The sequence below is a fragment of the Mus caroli genome, unplaced genomic scaffold (assembly GCF_978045245.1).
Source record: "Mus caroli unplaced genomic scaffold, Mus_caroli_1 scaffold_18, whole genome shotgun sequence".
Taxonomy (NCBI): Eukaryota; Metazoa; Chordata; class Mammalia; order Rodentia; family Muridae; genus Mus; species Mus caroli.
Window position 1 is genome coordinate 46,950,519 of NW_028227273.1, and position 18,706 is coordinate 46,969,224.

Below are 18,706 nucleotides of genomic sequence, written 5' to 3' on the forward strand. Positions count from 1 at the left end.
GAGCCGTGGGGACCATTTTCATTCCAGTCAGCCCTTAGTAACAGATGATGATGATGGTGATGGTGATGATGATGATGGTGGTGGCAGTAATTACATCATGTAGAACCATCTCTTGTCATCTTGATGGGACTAGAGAACCTATTTCCAAGGTGACTGAGTGGTTTGAATAGAAATGGCTCCCATAGACTCCTGTGTTTGAATGCTTGGCCCATGGAGAGTGGCACTCTTAGGAGGTGTGGCCTTGTTGGAGGAAGTGGGTCACTATAGAAGTGGGCTTTGAGGTCTCATATACTCAAGCTATACCCATTGTGAGACACAGTCTCCTTCTGCTGCCTTCAGATCAAGATATAGAGCTCTCAGCTCCTCCAGCACCATGTCTGCCTGCACACCGCCATGTTTCCCTCCACGATAATAATGGACTAAACTTCTGAAACTGAAAGTCAACCCTGATTAAATGTTTTCTTTTATAAGAGTTGCTGTGAGCCGGGCGTGATGGCGCACGCCTTTAGTCCCAGCACTCGGGAGGCAGAGGCAGGCGGATTTCTGAGTTCGAGGCCAGCCTGGTCTACAAAGTGAGTGCCAGGACAGCTAGGGCTACACAGAGAAACCCTGTCTCGAAAAAACCAAAAAAAAAAAAAAAAAAAAAGAGTTGCTGTGGTCATGAGGTCTCTCTATAGCAATAAAACCCTAAGACAGTGGACCACTCCTGTGGCTAGAAGTCGGTACTGACTATACTCAGTATAGTCCTTTATACTACCTTGCTACAGGGATTTTTTTGTGTGTGTGTTGGTGGTGGGTTTTTGCCTTTATAAAACTTAAAGCCAGACTGGCTTCCAACTCAGGAATCCACCTGCCTCTGCCTCCCCGAGTGCTGGGATAAAAGGCATGTGCCACCACTCGGGGAATGCTGCAGGGATGTTTCAGTGGACTCACTCACTGGACCCAGCTTCCTCAGAGCTAATGATCTATTTCAGCCAAATGGGACCCTAAATGGCCCGAGACAGCCCTCCTCAGGTCAGCAGACACGGAAAGGGTGTGAGTCAGTGAACCTGGGAAGCTGGAATCAGTGGGAGTCACCTTGGAAGCCATCTGTATGTTTACCAGAGATCAGGCTATGCAGCCCCCACTTCATCTCCCACATTTGCTGGCCTCGTGAGTTCCTGGGCTGTGCACCCAGTGTCCTCCAGCACAGGAATTATTGTCCCCTTCTTACTGATGAGGCAACCAACCTGCAGAGCCAGCTAACCTTTTGGTTTTTTTCTTTTTATCAAACCCAAGACATTGCACATGGTAGCCAAAATGCTCTACCACTGAACCGTCTCCCCGCCCTTTTTTTATACCATTTATTTTGAGGCAAGAGCTCTCTAAATTGTCTAGGCTAGCCTTAAACTTGCTTTGCAGGCCCTGAAGTTACAAATCTCTTGTATCAGCCTCCTAAGTAGCTGGAATCACTCTCCTGTAGCACCTGGCCCGGCAACCTTTTCTAAGTAGCATCTCCAATGCAGTATCCCACTGAGCCTGGTTTCCAGATCTCCTGGAAGCATCCTACTTTGTTACATTGTTTCCTAGTGAGCCCAAACCCTGGGTGCTGACTTAGGCTTTCTGTTCACTTGGACTCTTGCTATCTGTAACTGATGATGCTGTCTCCATTGAGACAGTGTGTGCTCCAGCTCCTTTCTCCCCATGTTAATTCAGAGCAGAGACTGGACTCTGCTCCTGCCGTCTCACAGCCCCAGGCTCCTCGCAACTGCCACGATTCTTATTCTCATGGTCCAGGACAGCGACACCCACATTCCAGGCAGCAAATGGAGAGAAGACAGAAATGAGAGCCAAGGCTTATGCCAAGATTCCCTTAAAGAAGATTCCCGAGAGCTACCGAAACATCTGCAGCTTCCCATTGGCTGGAACGCTGCCACCAGTCACAGTTAGCTGCACAAGAGGCTGGGAGTGTAATCTTCCTTCTGGGTGGCCATGCGCTTGGCCAAAATGTCTAATAATGGAAAAACTGAGCTGAGAGTGTGGCTTAGTGGTAGAGTGCTTGCTTAGTGTGCATGAGGTCTCAAGTTCAATCCCTAGATCAGAGAAAGTGGGAAGGGAGGGGGGGAGGAGGAGGAGGAGGAGGAGAAGGAGAGCAGTACCAGGAGGAAGAGGACCTGGAGGAGGAGGAGGAGGAGGAGGAGGAGGAGGAGGAGGAGAAGGAGGAGGAAGAGGAATGAGATGGGGAAGAGTGAAGGGAGAAAAGGAAAAGGAGAAAGGGATGAAGAGGAGGGAGCAGGGAAAAGTTAGAAAAAGAAATGTAGAATAACTGCATCAGGCCCGTACATTCTTTCTGTATGCATGTGCATGTGTGTGTGCATGCACGTATGTGTTTTAACCTGTCGGAGTGTTGTGCCTGAGTGTATTTGTGTATTCATGCCTAATGCTCTCAGACGGTGTCATATCCCTGGAACTGGCGCTGGGAACTGAACCCAAGTTCTCTATGAGAGCAGGAAGTTCTCCTACGGGCTAAACCATTTTTCCAGCTCCACCTATTTTGTTGGTGAATAGACTTCTGATTTGTCTCTGGCAGGCCCCTGCTCCAGGGCAGGAAGCATGACTGATCTAAGCCAGCCACGGTGTTCCCCTGACCCTTGCCAGTGATTGGTTTAGAAATGGGTATCTGGCCGATGAAGCGCAAGGATCATCTGCTGAGGCTCCAAGGACCTGGGCAGGGGCATTCTTGTTTCTGTGCTCTGTACCGTTCTCCGCATATAACCCTGAACACGAACCTTTGCTTTGCTTATCAAACCCAGTGCCTTGCACATGCTAGGCAAGCCTGCTAACACTGCAGTGCTCTCTCTCCTGCGCCATGAAGGAGCCCTGTCTGGGAAGCTGAGACAGCTCCCAAGGAGGCCAGAAACTTCTATCTGCTCCTGCCTGCAACCCCAGCTCATGGGAGACAAGACGGGGCAGCCGACCAGTGAGAGTTCAAAGGTCAGCCTATTGTACACATTGACTTGGAGTCAAGACAGTGAAAGCCTCCTGATGTCATGTCTGCCCTGAAGTTGTAAGACTTCTAAACTTTCTAGGGTGTGTGTGTGTGTGTGTGTCTGCATGTTTGCATATGAGTCTGTGCATAGGTGGAGGTTAAAAATCTCCGGTACTACACACCTTGTTAATGTTACTTTTTCTTTCTCACACTAAGAATTGAACCTGGGGCTTTGTGCTTGCTGTGCAAGCACTCCTCTTGAGTTAAATAGCCAGTACTGGGGCTGGTGAGATGGCTCAGCGGGTAAGAGCACTGACTGCTCTTCTGAAGGTCCTGAGTTCAAGTCCCAGCAACCACAGGGTGGCTCACAACCACCTGTAATGAGATCTGACTCCCTCTACTGGTGCATCTGAAGACAGCTACAGTGTACTTATTTATAATAATAAATCTTTAAATAGATAATCTTTAAAAAAAAACATATACATGTGTATATGTACTCACATGCAATAAATAAATAAATAAATATCCAGCACCACTATCCACATTGTTTGTTGTTGTTGTTTGGGGGTTTATTTTGTCTTGTCTTTTTTGTTTTCTTTTATTTTGCTTTGGTTTGGATTTTTCGAGACAGGGTTTCTCTGTGTAGCTCTGGCTGTCCTGAAACTCAATAGACCAGCCTGGCCTCAAACTAAGACATCTGCTTCCTGGGACTAAAGGCATGGGCCACTGATGACCTAAAAGGCATAGTCCCCACCTCTGGTAATAAAGGCACGGGCCCCCAGCCTCCTTAGTTTTTTGAGACAGTGTTTCTAATTGGCTTTGGAGCTCACCAGGTAGGTTATATTAGCTAGTTAGCAAACCCCAGCTTTGTCTTTCTCCAAAAATCCCAGTGACTGAGGTGGCGGAGTCGTTGCCTACCAGGGATAGGGCCCTGGGTTTTAATCCTGGAGGGGGGGGCACAAGCTAGGATAAAATACCTACAAATCATATGCATAATAAAATATTTGTTCACCAAATACATAAATCACTTTTATAAAAAGTATTAATCACTTTTGCTTGTGGCTGGAAGCACATAGCTGACAAGCTGAACTTCAGGGGAGAGAGTTTGCTTTGGTGCACAGTCTGAGGGATCGGGTCTGTCACAGCAGGAGGGCATGGCAGTAGGGGCCTCCTCAGGATGGGAGTTTATATTGGCCACTTGCTCACCTCTCCACAGAGCAGGAGACTGGAAGCGCTCACACGCAAAATAAAAATAAATAGATCATTTCTTGAAACTCTTCGAGCACATTTTAAGAAAAATTTTTTTCCTGTGTGTTTTGTCTGTGCTTGAATATGTGCATCACAGGCTGCAGAACCCAAAGAAGTCAGAAGAGGGCAGCAGACCTGTGACTTGAGTTACAGATGGTTGTGGATGCTGGGGAGTGAAGCCTGGTCCTTTTACAGCAAGTGCTCTGAACCACAGAGCCATCTCTCCAGTACCTTCAGTCACAACCTTGATAATTGTAGGGCAAATCCTTATATTTACATTACTCCGTATGTCAGTTTTCTTGCTTATAAAGTAGGGATAATGATATCATTAAATCTCTCTCTGCCACGGTGTGTGTATGTGTGTGTGTGTTTCTGTGTGTGTGTGTGTGTGTACATGTACAAATGAGCATCCTAGAACAATTTCTAAACTGAAAGTGACTGGCTTACTGGAAGCTGAGTGAACACATGGGTGCTAAAGAAGCACAAGCCCAGATGTCCCTACACGTGTTGGTTGATGGCTACAAAGAAACAACGAGCTCCCAGCTCAGAACTCAGGGACAGGGAGAAAGCAAAACAGCCCGAATATTATTAGTGTACCTGCCTGCTCCCTGGAGAAAGCTACAACCACCACCCCCACATCACAAGCAGAGCAAACCAAAACATTGAGACAATATACCCTTCCCTGCCTTCCCCCTGCCAGGACTATTGGTCACTAATTACTTAGCAAACTAGAGAATCTACCAGGACCCCAGTTAGGTACCCGAAGATATAATTGCTCCCTAATTAGAAAAAGTTGTCAAATGGGAACAATTCTATCTATTCTTCATTTCATCTCTCCCTCAAGCCACATCTCTCTGCTTCTCCTCCCTCAGTGGGACCACCTCCTGTGGGTGGGGGAGGGAGGGTACCAGAGGCCCATGACAATCACGATCCTCTGCTCAGTCCCAGCCTCTGATGGGCTTCTACTCCCAAGGATCCCTGCACTTAGTGGTTTACTCTGGGGCCATTTAGGAAACGCAGAGGGCGTGGCTTGTCAATTATTCCTGTAGGTCTGGCTGGAGGTCCCAGCCTGCCTTCCGAAAGTGCTCAAAAGTGATTTTTCTGGGCTGCAAAGACCGTTGGACCTGAGACAGCTGACATTTGGCTCAAGAAATTGGGAGTTAAGAGGAAACTCCACAGGCCGGGCAGCTCTGCTGATTCAGTGTTCAACCGGTATTCAGGAAGCTGTGGGTTCAATCCCCAGAACTTCAGAAACGGGGGGTGGGGGGGGGGAGGGGGGGGAGCTTGTTCCACATCTGCAATGAGCACATGGGACATGGAAGCAGGAAGATCAGGAGTTCAAAACATCCTCTGCTACAGGCCAGACTGGGCTGCGTGAGATCATCTCAACAAACAAACAAACAAACAGAAATGAAACAATGACTGGATAGAGTCAGGTCAGGCTAAGCTATTGGGAGGGTATGGGGATGCAGTCAAAGCTGAGGCTGCTGGCTGTGAGGAACTGAATAGGCCTCTCTCTGACCTGGAGGTATGTGGGCTTCACCCAGTGAGCCCAAGGCAGTCAGCTAGCAAAGAAAAGTCACTCCAGCCACACAGAACTGAAGGGCTGCAGGCCAGGCCAGGATGCTGGGGCCTGGATGACTCCAAATGGCTTCTGGCAGACAGAGAGGGCCAAGGGGGGGTTTGAGCAGATGAAGCCCAGTGGCCCGTGATTTGCCTTTGTCACATCCAGCAGACACTGTCCTCAATGGACTTCAAACTCTGCCACGGAGTAGGGAGGTTGAGGAAAGAGAGGGAGGCCCTCAGGGTGCAGGGAAGACCAGAGTCCTGTCCATTACACAAGCCACCCCTGAGACACTGGAAGCAGATAGCTGCCCGGGGTATGAAGGAGGGGAGCTGAAGGCAGTGACTGCCAATGGATGTAGGGTTTTGTGTTGGTGTGATGAAATGTTCTACTCTTGTCTGGGGACTGAGCAAGAAGAGGAAAAGCCACAGTGTGTGACACATGCCTCCAAGTGTCTTTGAACAAGCTGGAGGCCTGGCCATCCAGCATGCCTCTGGCTGCCCTGCCTACTGCCTCCTGACATCAAGAAGGATGGCCATCAGGACTGCTCTGTACCCAACCAGCAGGTCTGGGCTGAGTAGCAGGGGAAGGGGTGGTGAGGGTCGCTGTTAAGAAGCCACAACAGAAGGATGGTTAAATCTGGGGCCAGAGGGGAAAGACAAGAAGAGGGGTGGGGACCCAGCACAGTTGGAGAAATGCTTGCCCAGCACGAAATGACTCACCGGGTAAAAGGCCTGTCAAACAAGCCTCAGGACCAGGCTTTGGAACCCATGGGTGTACACAGGAGCTGGGCAGGTGCAGCAGGGAGCGGGATGCCCAGGTCAAGCCGGCTAGACTGTCTAGCAAGTGTTTGACTCTGGCTTCCACGGAGAGACTATGTCAGGAAAGTGAAGAACAATAAAAAAAAAAAGACACAAAAAGACACGCGCCATCAGCTTCAGATCTCCACACGTGTACACAGGCAATCCACACATTGGCATGCACACATGACCACACACCCCAGATGGAAATACACACCCACACACGAGAGAGAGAGAGAGAGAGAGAGAGAGAGAGAGAGAGAAATTTGAGGTCATCTTTGCCTTCCGAGCCACTTTGGGGGTCAGCCTAGAATATAGGAGATCCTCTCTCAAAACAGAACCAGAAATGAATTTTATCTTTTATTTTTGCACACTGAATTCCAGGTGCCCAGTTTTTAAATATATATATATATGTATATATAAATACACACACACATACATATATATATGTGTGTGTATACATATATGCCTATATATGCATACATATATTCATACACATATATGCAATCTACACATGGGACACAGAAGCAGGAGGATCAGGAGTTCAAGGAATCCTCTGCTACATACTAAGTTTAAGGCCAGACAGGGCTACATGAGATTGTCACCAAAAGAAGGGGTTGGGGAAGAAACAATGGCTGGTGAAGGAGTCAGATCAGGCTCAGCTGTGGGGAGTGCATAGAGAGGTAGACTGCACAGAGCCATTGTGCCAGGGCTCTTGATGCCCGTGGGCATGTCTGTCCATTCATTCTACAGACAGATTCAGAACAAAGCCTAGGTGCCAGGAGCTCAGAACAGAACAGGAAGCACCCCCCCCCCATGCAGAGTTTTCATCTCAGGTGAGAGACAGCCCATGGTGGTAACCCAGCTCCACTAGAGATACAACAAGGAGTGTGAGCTGTTCTCCAGCAGGGTCCAGAGGCTTTTCTGACTGCGGAGACGTTCATCTGAGAGGCCTGAAGAGGAAGCCGCCATCATCACAGAGTGTCTTAGTCAAGGTTTCTACTCCTGCACAAACATCATGACCAAGAAGTAAGTTGGGGAGGAAAGGGTTTATTCGGCTTACACTTTCCACGTTGTTGTTCATCACCAAAGGAAGTCAGGACTGGAACTCAAGCAGGTCAGAAAGCAGGCTGATGCAGAGGCCGTGGATGGATGTTCTTTACTGGGTTGCTTCCCCTGGCTTGCTCAGCTTGCTTTCTTATAGAACCTAAGACTACCAGCCCAGAGATGGCACCACCCACAATGGGCCCTTCCCGATTGATCACTAATTGAGAAAATGCCTGACAGCTGGATCTCGTGGAGGCATTTCCTCAAGGGAGGCTCCTCTCTCTGTGATAACTCCAGCCTGTGTCAAGTTGACACACAAAACCCAGCCAGTGCACAGAGAAACAGCAAGATGTGAGCGCTGGAGGGTGCAGCTGGCTCCTAGTGTGAGGGCCAAGCTTTGCTTCCTCGGTCACACAGGGCTTGGGGTCTGGCAGGCTGGGTGCCCCCACAGAACTGGATGTGCGTGCGACCTTGAGTGGATTCCTTAAGCTTTCTGGGTACCTATTCCCCCACCATCTATGGGAAAGTACCCAATGCTTATCACAAAGCAAGTTTAAAGAATGGGGTGTGAACTATGGGTTCCAGGGTGAATCCGGAAAGGAGCACAGTATCATAAGGGCACTTAGTAGAGTGTCCCCACAGATGCTGGGGCGCGGGGAGAGCCTCAGATGGCCCCAGTGTCTCCACGGCCAAGGTCACTGAGGGACGGTATAAAGGAGGCCCAAGTCACTGATCACAAGAGGAAGTGGGGCTCCCCCTACCCCATACCTGACGTCTTCCCTTTCACCTACCATGCCACGCCCACATTTTTATTCCAGAAGCTCTTAGCATGAGGGTCTTCCTGGCTTCTCTGAAGAGGGGACTAATTAAACCTGAATTGACACGGCACTAATTAGCTTCTTAATTACATGGAACCACATGATTAGAAGCACAGCAGACACTAATTTTTCATTAGAAAGCAGCCTTCCCCCCTCCCCTTTCCCAGGCCCTCTGCCCACTGAAAGCAGTAGCCCACCCCAGTCTCACCCCACCCCAGAGGATATCTGGGAGCGGTTGGTCTCACTGTTGGAGTCTGGATCCAGTGCCCTTTACCAATGCAAACACATATGCTTCCCAGGTGATCACAGATTCTCAAGTAGCCCGAGCTGACCTCAAGGCCTCAAGTAGCCAGGGATAACCTTGAACTCCTGATACTCCTAGCTACACCTCCCAAATACTAGAATCACAAATGTGGTCCACCAGTCCCTGTTGGTTTGGTGCTAGAGGTCGAACCTAGGACTTCAGGACTTATGTATGCAACAGAGCCACATCCCAGTCCCTCTTTTGACTTTTTTGTTTTGTTTTGTTTTGCTTTTTGAGATAGAGTTGCTCTGTGTGACCCTGGCTATCCTAGAACTCTCTCTTGGTAGACCAAGGTGGCCTTGAACTCACTGAGATCCACCTTCCCTTGCCACCCGGGTGCTGGAATTAAAGGCATATGCCACCATGCCCAGCATTTTTTTAAGAGACAAAATTTCATGTCTATCAGGCTGATAGCTAAAAATGGACTTGTATTGTACTGCTCTCTTTGCCTTTATCCCCCAAGAGCTAGGATTCCAGATGAGTGCCACCTCCTCTGGTCCCATCCGTAGGTTTCTGTTGTTTGCTTGTGTGTTTTTAACTTCAAGGTGACTCAAAAAGAATCATATGCAGTAAAAAAAAAAAAAAAAAAAAAAAAAACCAGATTTGTAACTTTGACTTTTGATCTCTTCCTGAACTAGCAACATTTAAGAGTGGTACTCATAGTTTGGTGTGGTAGCTTTGCCTTTAATCCTAGCAATCGGGAGGCAGAGGCAGATGAAGCTATGAGTTTGAGGCTAGCCTGGTCTACATACTGAGTTCTGGAACAGCCAAGGCTACATAGAGACCTTGTCTCAAAAAAAAAAAAAAAAAAAACCAACAACAGGAAGTAAGGAAAACATAAAGACAAAAGAGAAAGAAAACGATTGGGATTCGCCTATGCTGGTTGACACAAGCTAGGGTCAGCTGGGAAGAGGAAACCTCACTTGAGAAAATGTGTCTATCGCTTGGCCTGTGGGCAAGTCTATGGGGCATTTTCCTGACGGATGAATGATGTGGGGGGGAGGGCAGCCCACAGTGGACCGTGCCACCTCTGGACAGGTGGTCCTGGGTAGTACAGCTGGACATGCTGGCACACTTCGGAAGAAAAGGCAGCTGGCTCTCTGTGTATTCAAGGCCAGCCTGGTCTACATAGTGAGTTCCAAGCCAGCCAACCAGGACAACACAGTGAGATCCTGCTGAGAGAGAGAGGGAGAGAGAGAGAGAGAGAGAGAGAGAGAGAGAGAGAGAGAGAGGGAGGGAGGGAGGGAGGGAGGGAGGGAGGGGGAGGGAGGGAAGGAGGGAGGGAGGACAAAGGAAGAGAGAAAAGTTAGCTGAGCAGTGTATGAGCAACAGGCCAGTAAGCAGCTCTCCTGCATGGCCCCTGCGTCAGCTCTGGGCTCCAGGAGCCTGCCCTGCTTGCGTTCCTATCCTGACTTCCTTCACCGATGACCTCTGAGTATTCCCTGGGACATTTCTCCAGGATATCACCTCCTCCTGTGAGACTCAGCCAGCAGATATGTGGCCTCCCTAGGCCCGTTTAGATTCCTGGGTGCACCGATAGGACCATAGCAGGTACAGCAGGAATGCCATTGGCCCTGCATATGGAATGGGTGGCCCCACATCTGGCCTCTCCCAGACACTCTCAGCTGTCCCCATTGCTCAGATGTGACTACCCACCAGGGACCAGGTCACGGCTGAGCAGCACAGGAGGGTACTGGTTCACAGACAAGCTGGTTACAATCCCAAGCCTGCTTCCCCCTTGAGGCCCTCCCTGATCACCCAGCCTTAGGAGGGTGCCCCGGCTCTACCTTCCACTGCCTTCACATCCTGGAGGGCATCCTCTGCCAGGACACAAGCCTCCCTACACACTTACCAGGGTTGTGCCAGGCACCATGTGCGTTCCACCGATAAACTCATTGAACCCTGTCTACACCCAGAAGCCCTTATCATCCCCCATCTTACAGACAAGAAAATCGAGGCAGAGGTGGAGTGACTGCACATTTTGATAGACCTAGACAGCGATCCCGGGCGGTCAAAATGAGTCCGTGCTTTTAACCCTTACTGTGATCACGTGACTGGTAGACCGTGGAGGAGGAGGATACCCACAGGACAAGAGCCTGTGAGCTTTGTGAAGTCTCCCGTTTTATTGGTAGGTCCTCTTTTCTTGCTTGTTTTTTAACAAGGATTTATTTATTTTATATGTATGGGTGTTTCACCTGCAAATGCATTGCCTGGGTGCCTGGTGCCTCCTCCCCCCACCCCAAGGTCAGAAGATGAAATCTGATCCCCTGGAAATGGAGTTACAGATGGGTGCAGCCACCATGTGGATGCTAGGAGCTGAGCATGGGTTAAGAGTATGAACTCTTCTTGTAGAAAACCGGAGTTCAGTTCCCCGCACCACATGTGCCTGCTCCTAACTACCTATAACTCCAGCTCCCGGCACTCTAGCGCCCTCTTCTGGACCTGCACTCACATGTGGACACAGACACACAGACACATAATTAAAATTTTCAAATGTAGCAGTGAGGGTCTGGAGAAGTGACAGGCTCTGGGTGCTCGTCCATAGAATGCAGGTTCAATTCCCAGCACGTACGTGGCCGCTCACAACCACCTGTGACTCCAGTTCCAGGGGATCTGCTGCCCACTTCATGTATAGTGCAGACAGACGCTCAGGCAAAAAAAAAAAAAAAAAGTACACATAAAAAATAAAATAAGGGCTGGAGAAATGGCTCAGTGGGTAAGAGCACCGACTGCTCTTCCAAAGGTCCTGAGTTCAAATCCCAGCAACCGCATGGTGGCTCACAACCATCTATGATGAGATCTGATGCCCTCCTCTGGTGTGTAGGTATACATGTAAGTAGAACAATATATACATAGTGAATAAATAAATCCTTTAAAAAATAATAAAATAAAATAAGCAAACCCATAAATAAATAAATAAATAAATAAATAAATAAACAAACTGTGTCAGAGAGAGAGACAGACAGACAGAAGATGTGGGGAGAGTTGGAGTTGCTTGGGAGGATGAGTGCTCCTAGATACAAGCACAGTGGGTGCTCAGGGTACTCACACTGAAAGGGCAATTTTGTGTGGGTTTCAAATTGCCTATACATGGATCTTTTTGTGCTCAGAGGGAGTGTAGCAGGCAAGATGTGCGAATGGCTCCACATGCAGGGCGCCCTGGGAACGTGCCCAGGCTCTGGGGACGAATGTCAAGGCTAAGCGGTGTCTGGTGATATGACTGTGGGTTGGGCAGCATGTGTGTGTCAGAGGATGTCCCCAAGACCCTTAGTCTAGGTGGTGCTGGAGCTGAGGGGGCCTGGCTGGGCCCAGGAGGTATCCCTGGCTGTCAGTCCCGTGGTGGGTGGGGGTGTCCCCACCAGTGGTGATCGAGCCTCTGCTCTCCCACCAGGCCTGCCAAAATACAGCAAGACAGGGTGTAATTACCAGCACTTACCGCGGCCATTACCCCCCTAGCTGCTGCGTGTGACACACGACCCGTCAGCCCAGCACTTGCGCCATTAAGGGGCCTCATTAGCATCCCCGGCTCTGAAGCAAAATTACCCTCAGTGCTCACTTCAAGATGTCATCAATTTTAATTTAGGGCCCAAAGATAGTACAATGGGAAGGCCCTCCCTGGCCTGCCGCATGCCATGTGAGCCAGAGGGGGAGGGGCTGCGGGGGGAGCCAGGCCACAGAGGGCACCAAGGGAGAGGGACAGAGGCAGGCAGAAGAGAGAACAGAGTCAAGGGAAAAGTGGATCTCCCCCAACAAAGAACTCGCCTAATGTAGAGCTTCTGTTGGTGCCCCATTAAAAGAGAATGGGGGGGGGCAGTGACCCCCTAAGGATGTCAGCAAAGTTTAGCTCCCCTTACTCCCATTTTAATTCATACAGCAGCCTGAATTAGTTATAGATTGCAATCTCATCAACAGATGGGGACACTGAGGCACAAAGAGACTCTGTCACGCAGCAGAGCCCACCAATAAGTGCTGGTCTCATTGGCTTTGTTGTTTCTGGCTTTCCACCCAGATGCTGTGGCCTTGTGGAACAGTCTCAGTCAACACATCTGGAACTTGGGTAGGCAAAGGCAGCCGTGCCCCTGCCTCACAGACTAAGTGCCACATGAGGCCAGGCCCTCATTTGGCCCCTGCACATTCAGACCTCTCTGCTCTACAAGTGTCCCATACCTGGAGTGTTCCCTTCTTCCTCCCCCAGGGGGAGCACTCCAGTCGCTCACTATCACGACACACACTAGCTTCAGCACTCAGTGACTGCTCAGCAGTTCCCTGGTGATGCCTCTCTAGCCTCAGGCTCCCACTCTCCACTTCTCTAAGAAGACTAGCTGGGGCTCCAGAATGACTGTCAGCCTGTCTCCCAAGGAATAAAGTGATGTCCTATGAAGGTTTGTTAAAAGGCTGTGTGACTAAAGACAGGGACAACCGTGGTCATGCTCTGGTCTCCCTGGGACAGAAATCTTAGCTCTTCTTCACCAGCCCTGCAGCCCCATGGGCACACTCCACACCCCATAATAGTTTCCTGACAGGCAGATCAAATGCCACACTGGCACTTCCCCGATGGAGGGTTGGTTTTCCAGACTACCTGGCTTAAAGGGTGGCTCTGCAGGGCTGTCCTTGGCTAGCATGCTCAGTTAAGATCTCATACTCCAGCCGGGCAGTGGTGGCACACGCCTTTAATCCCAGCACTTGGGAGGCAGAGACAGGAGGATTTCTGAGTTCGAGGCCAGCCTGGTCTACAAAGTGAGTTCCAGGACAGCCAGGGCTATACAGAGAAACCCTGTCTCGAAACAAACAAACAAACAAAAATCCATGGGCCTCAGTTTCCCTAAGTGTAAGGGAGAGTCCTCTAAGTCACATGGTATGAGGCTTGATACCAAGAGCAGGGAGCCGACTGCGTACATAGGCTGAGGAGCAGGACAGAGCCAATCACCACACCTGCAGGAGCCCTTCTGAGCTGTCTGTGTTCTCCCAGCCCCCCACCTGGCTGGCTGAGAGGAGAGTGAAGGGCCCCAGTCACCAAGCCCGTGACAGGGTCCTCACAGCAGCCAGCTCACAGAAGACAGATCACCGCCTTAATCACTCTGGAAAAGAACCCCAAGCCGATATAATATTATAATTAATTAATTCACTAAAAAGGTATTAAATTTCTCTCCCCCCTGTGGATATCATCTGAATTCATTGACCTTTAGAAAAATCACCCTCTAATTGTAACCAGGTCCAAAAGCATTTGCGGTCCATCCCTTTTACATTAATAATATCTTCCAGGACCTGGCTCTGGCTGCTTAAATATTGTATAATTCCACTGTCCCCCTCAGAAAAGGCAGCAAAGAAGAGATGAGTTCAGAGGAGAGCAGGGGGGACAGGGGCAGGACTATGGGTCTGGAGGCCTTGGAAGCCAGAAAGGCGTTAAAAGAGCTCTTTCCAGCTGGCCAGAGGGCTCAGAGGGCAGGGGAGGAGACAGACCTTGAGAGAGGGCAAGGGACAGGTGTTCCTGAAGTTAGGACTAGAAGTGTGTCTGTCTGTGTGTACACCAGCGTCTCACACCCTCAGCTCGTTAAAAGTTACAAAATAGCAAAAGAAGAATCCAATTGGAAAAAAAAAAATGGTGGGAGTGGAGATGCCAAGCAGGTTATCCTGAGGTCACAGTGTCTCTTACCCAGGTTGTCCCTGTAGAAATCCAGAACTGACAACCAGGGAAGTGGGAGCAGCTGGTGTGGGCAGACAGACAGACAGACATAGGAACTTGGGGTCCGGGGGATGGGCAGTCATGTATATGACCCAGCTCTGCCTGCTCAGCTCCTACCTCAGGTCCTCCCACATGGGACCCAAGAAAGCTATGGCTGCTAGGACCTCATCCCACCAGAGTTTGTCCCCAAGGCCTAAAGGGGGCTCCCTCACTGGAAGGAAACAGTTGGAGGGGCCATCTCTGCTTTACAGCACACATTGTCATTCTGAATGAGATTTTACCCTGCAGACATCCTGCCAAGCTTACTCATCATTTAAGGGTGAAGAACATAGTCCCCTTATTTAACTGGCAGTCATAACCCCCAGCCTGACTCCCTTGCTACTGCAGGTCAGGGTCTGGCCAGCCAGTCTCAGATACACATTTCTTGGTGGTTTGAACTACCAGAGGCAGCACCTGGCTTGGATTTCACCCCAGAGGGTGAAAGCAGCCCCAGGCAGGATGATGTGAACTACTCAGTCTTCAGACCGGCTCCTCAGACCGCTGTTGCCTGGGCCTGTGCGCCCTCGTGTGGACAGAACCCCACTCACACCCTGGTCCTGACCCAGTGCCCAGGCAGCAGGCTGTGAACAAATCAAAGGAAGGAAGCTCCAGGCCTTGGTGACAGGTGTAACTCGGGGTTTTTGACGGGTTATATGAGGAAGTAGAAGGCAGCTTCCCACGTCACTCCCCAGGGTGATGGAAATATCAGATCCAACAACACCTGAAGTGCTGGCCCCAGACCCCATGAGCCCCAAATCCCAGTCTCCAGTTGACCTCAGAGTTCGGGGTTTATCCCGTGGGTCTCATGAGGGTAAACCCCAGGCAATGGAGACCCGGAACTGGAAGGAGATATGGCCAGGCTAACTCAGGCTCTACAAGGTCAACCACACCTCCATCTGACCTTGATAGTAAGTAACCCTTCAGCTCAGGCAGCCTAGTGCCGTCTTGACCACGCCGTTTGGCCGCCTTTCTTTCTCTGAACATTCATTGCTCCAATATTGATTTGATCTCTTGTTCTTCAAAGAGGAGAAAAAAATTTAAATTCTTTTTAATTAGGCTCCTCTGGCCTTCTAGGGCCCTTTGAGGGGAAACCATTTTGGTCCCTGGCTAAAGAGTCTTGGAAACCGCGGAACTAAGAACCGCTAGAGACCCAGCCCAGGTTACTTCCTCATCCAGGAACCTGGAGCAAAGTGGGTCCTGAACCTCACTAGGGCATAGTGCCAGCCAGGAAGGGGAGTGAACCCTAAGCTTTGACTTCCAGCCAGGGTCCTGTGCTCTCATCTGTTCCAAATGGGTCCACTTCCCATCGCCATAAGGATACAGCCTGGTCTCCAGCTGGTCTGTAGCTACCAACACCGGGAAAAATGTTAAGGGCCACGCTAGAACGCCGGCCAGCCACACACCCACCTCCACTGCTGTTCAGACCACAGCTGGAGGCGTGGGTCCAGACCAGCATGGCTGCAGCGCCACCATGTGGCCTCAGTGAGACAATGCCCTCAGCCTCACACTGTCAAGGTTGTTTCTTTGGCCTCTGACTCCAAGAGAACCTCCTTCAGATCCTTCATGGAGCAATTGAATTCTTAATCCAAGAAGGAGTCCACTGGGCTGCCCGCCCCGCCCCGCCCCGCCCCCGCCCCGCCCCTCAGAGTCACGGGCTGAGGACGCGCCGCAGAGCCAGGACAACATACCTACAAAGCACAGTGTTTACTAAAGGCACAAAGTGGGAGGTCTGGGGGGGTGGGGTGCTCGCCACCCTGAACCCAGACTCCTCTTCTGGCCACCCCACCCTCATACCACCAGGGGAGAGCTGTTAGCACCAAATGGGGGTGGATGCCCCACTTGTGGGGGGGTTCAGGCTGAGGGCGACAGGCTGGGTGCCATCTAGTCCCAGGAAGGCAGGCCCGGGCACCCCCAGACCAGCTGCTGCCTCAGAGGTACTTGTACCTCCTTCTCCAAAATGTCCTCCACAGGAGAGCCCAGGCTCAGGAGAGGGGCTCCCCTAGCAGGATTTCTTCTTATTTCTCTTCTGCCTCACCCCTGTTCTTCCCCATCATAGTCATAGTACTGCCGCCAGAGGAGGGGGCCCGAAGCTGAGGGGGAGGGCTCCTCCAGCCCCATCGGCTGCCAGGCAGGCACTAAGTCCAAACAGGGTGGGGAGGAGCAGCCAAGGGGAAGGAGAGAGGCAGGGTAGGCTGCTACTTCACACCAAGTGCAGCCTGAAGGATGGGAGGGCTCTGCTCGGTCCTCCCAGCCTCCAGGCAGCCCCTGCTCCTTGGCACAGGGGCAGCCAGCGTCACAGAACATCACCCTCCTCCATGCTGAAGCTGCTCCGGCGGCTGCTGGCCTTGGAGGCCTCAGGAGACATGGTAGAGAAGAGGGGGTCAGAGGCCAGGGGGAGCAGGGAGTCGTCTAGGAGCATTAAGTCCAGATCCTTCTTGGACAGGTTGGGGAATGGGGAGCCATGCTCTGTCCCCAGGGTATCGGGGTAACCTGTGGGCCCCTCGTCGCCCCCACCCCCAAAGCTCAGGCCATGGCTGAAGTCCAGGTGATGGAACGGAGACTGTGGCTGGGCGGCCGAGGGCAGCGGAGCCTGGGGAGGGAGAGCTGGCATTTGCTCAGGCTCAGGGACCTCAGGCCCCAGCATCAGTGCCTCCCCTGGGCCATCCTCACTGGGCAGCTCTTGCTTCACCACCTGCTGGGCCAGCTCGGCCATATTCACACCCGACGGCGAGGTGGTGGGGAGGCCGTGCACACGTGCCTGCATCTCCAGCTCCTGTTTGGAATGGACAGAAGGATGAAATACACATGACAGCAGCCCAGGCTAGCCCTCCCTCCCTGTGGCCCACTGCACCACTTGCCCCCATCTCCTGTGACTATCTCAGCTGGAGGAACAGAGAGCAGAGGGCAGTGTGAGCTTAGACCAAGCTCTCCAGGCTGTAAGTTACAGCTGGCCAGCGGTTCGTGAAGCCACCATGGTACACACCTTGGCTAGCTCCCCCTCAGGATTTTAAACTGAGCTGGGTGGTGGGAATGGAAACCATCAAAACGCATTTCCTGAACTAAGGGTGAGTTCTCATTCACCAAAGCTAAGTTTTTGTAGGTGGAAAAAATGACTTCTATCACCCATCATGAACAATCCAATTTTAAAACCTGTGGGCTGCCGGGAGGTGGTGGCACACGCCTTTAATCCCAGCACTTGGGAGGCAGAGGCAGGCGGGTTTGTGAGTTCGAGACCAGCCTGGTCTACAGAGCCAGTGCTCTACAGAGAAACCCTGTCTTGAAAAAAACCAAAAAACAAAAACAAAACTTATGATCCACCAGGAATAGGCGTTGCACTTCTGGCAGGGTCCTGGCCCTCAGGCCTTACTTCTTAAGTCGGCCCAGCTGCTGGAGACTCCCAGTGCTGCCTCCCAGACACCCAGGGCGGGGGTAGTTAGTCCTGCTTCCTAAAGGTTAGGCACAGTGTGTAGCATTGCCCAAGGATATGTGCACTGAAGTGACTGTAGCCCCGTAACTGCCTGCGACCTGCAGAGTCAGGCATGGACCTGTAATCATAGCACTGTGGGGTGGGGGCGGGAGTGTAAGAGAGCCATAATTTCCAGGCCAGTCTGCTCAACAAAGAAACCTCCTGTTTCTCACATGGTTTTGGTTTTTTTTTTTTTTTTTTTTTTTTTTTTTTTTTTTTTTTTTGGTTTTTCGAGACAGGGTTTCTCTGTATAGCCCTGGCTGTCCCTGGAACTCACTCTGTAAACCAGGCTGACCTCAAACTCAGAAATCCGCCTGCCTCTGCCTCCTGAGTGCTGGGATTAAAGGTGTGTGCCACCACCGCCCGGCAATGTTACATGGTTTTAAGAGAGTTAGATCTAGCTGGGTATGGAGGCACACGCCTTTAATCCCAGCACTTGGGAGGCAGAGGCAGGGGAATCTCTTGTGATTTTGAGGCCAGGTCTACAGAGCTAGTTCTAGGACAGCCAGGGCGACACAAAGAAACCCTGTCTTTGAATGAGAGAGAGACAGAGAGAAACAGAGACAGTGTCTGTGTGTGTGTGTGTGTGCACGCGCTCATATGTTAGATCTGTCTGACCTCCAGTGTGGTCAAAATGAGGGAGGGTCTCACAGAAGTGAACCTGCAGGTATATGCTGCTTGAAGGTACTGGGGTTCATTTTTCATTGAGGCATCCTATCATGACCGAGACAGCTTTCTTCCCTATGGGTGGTATTTCCAGGTCTCCAGA

General features: G+C 50.9%; 1 protein-coding gene across 2 annotated transcripts in view; it reads right to left on the reverse strand.

Annotated features, from left to right (window-relative positions):
• Positions 1–16,150: 16,150 nt before the first annotated feature.
• Positions 16,151–18,706, reverse strand: part of Tfeb (transcription factor EB) — a 55,126-nt gene continuing 52,570 nt past the window's right edge. For both annotated transcript variants that reach the window (XM_021185993.2, XM_021185991.2), the window contains one exon: positions 16,151–17,244. In XM_021185993.2, the coding sequence (XP_021041652.2) occupies positions 16,765–17,244 (480 nt within the window). In that variant the 3' untranslated portion in view covers positions 16,151–16,764. The remainder of the gene's footprint in view (positions 17,245–18,706) is intronic.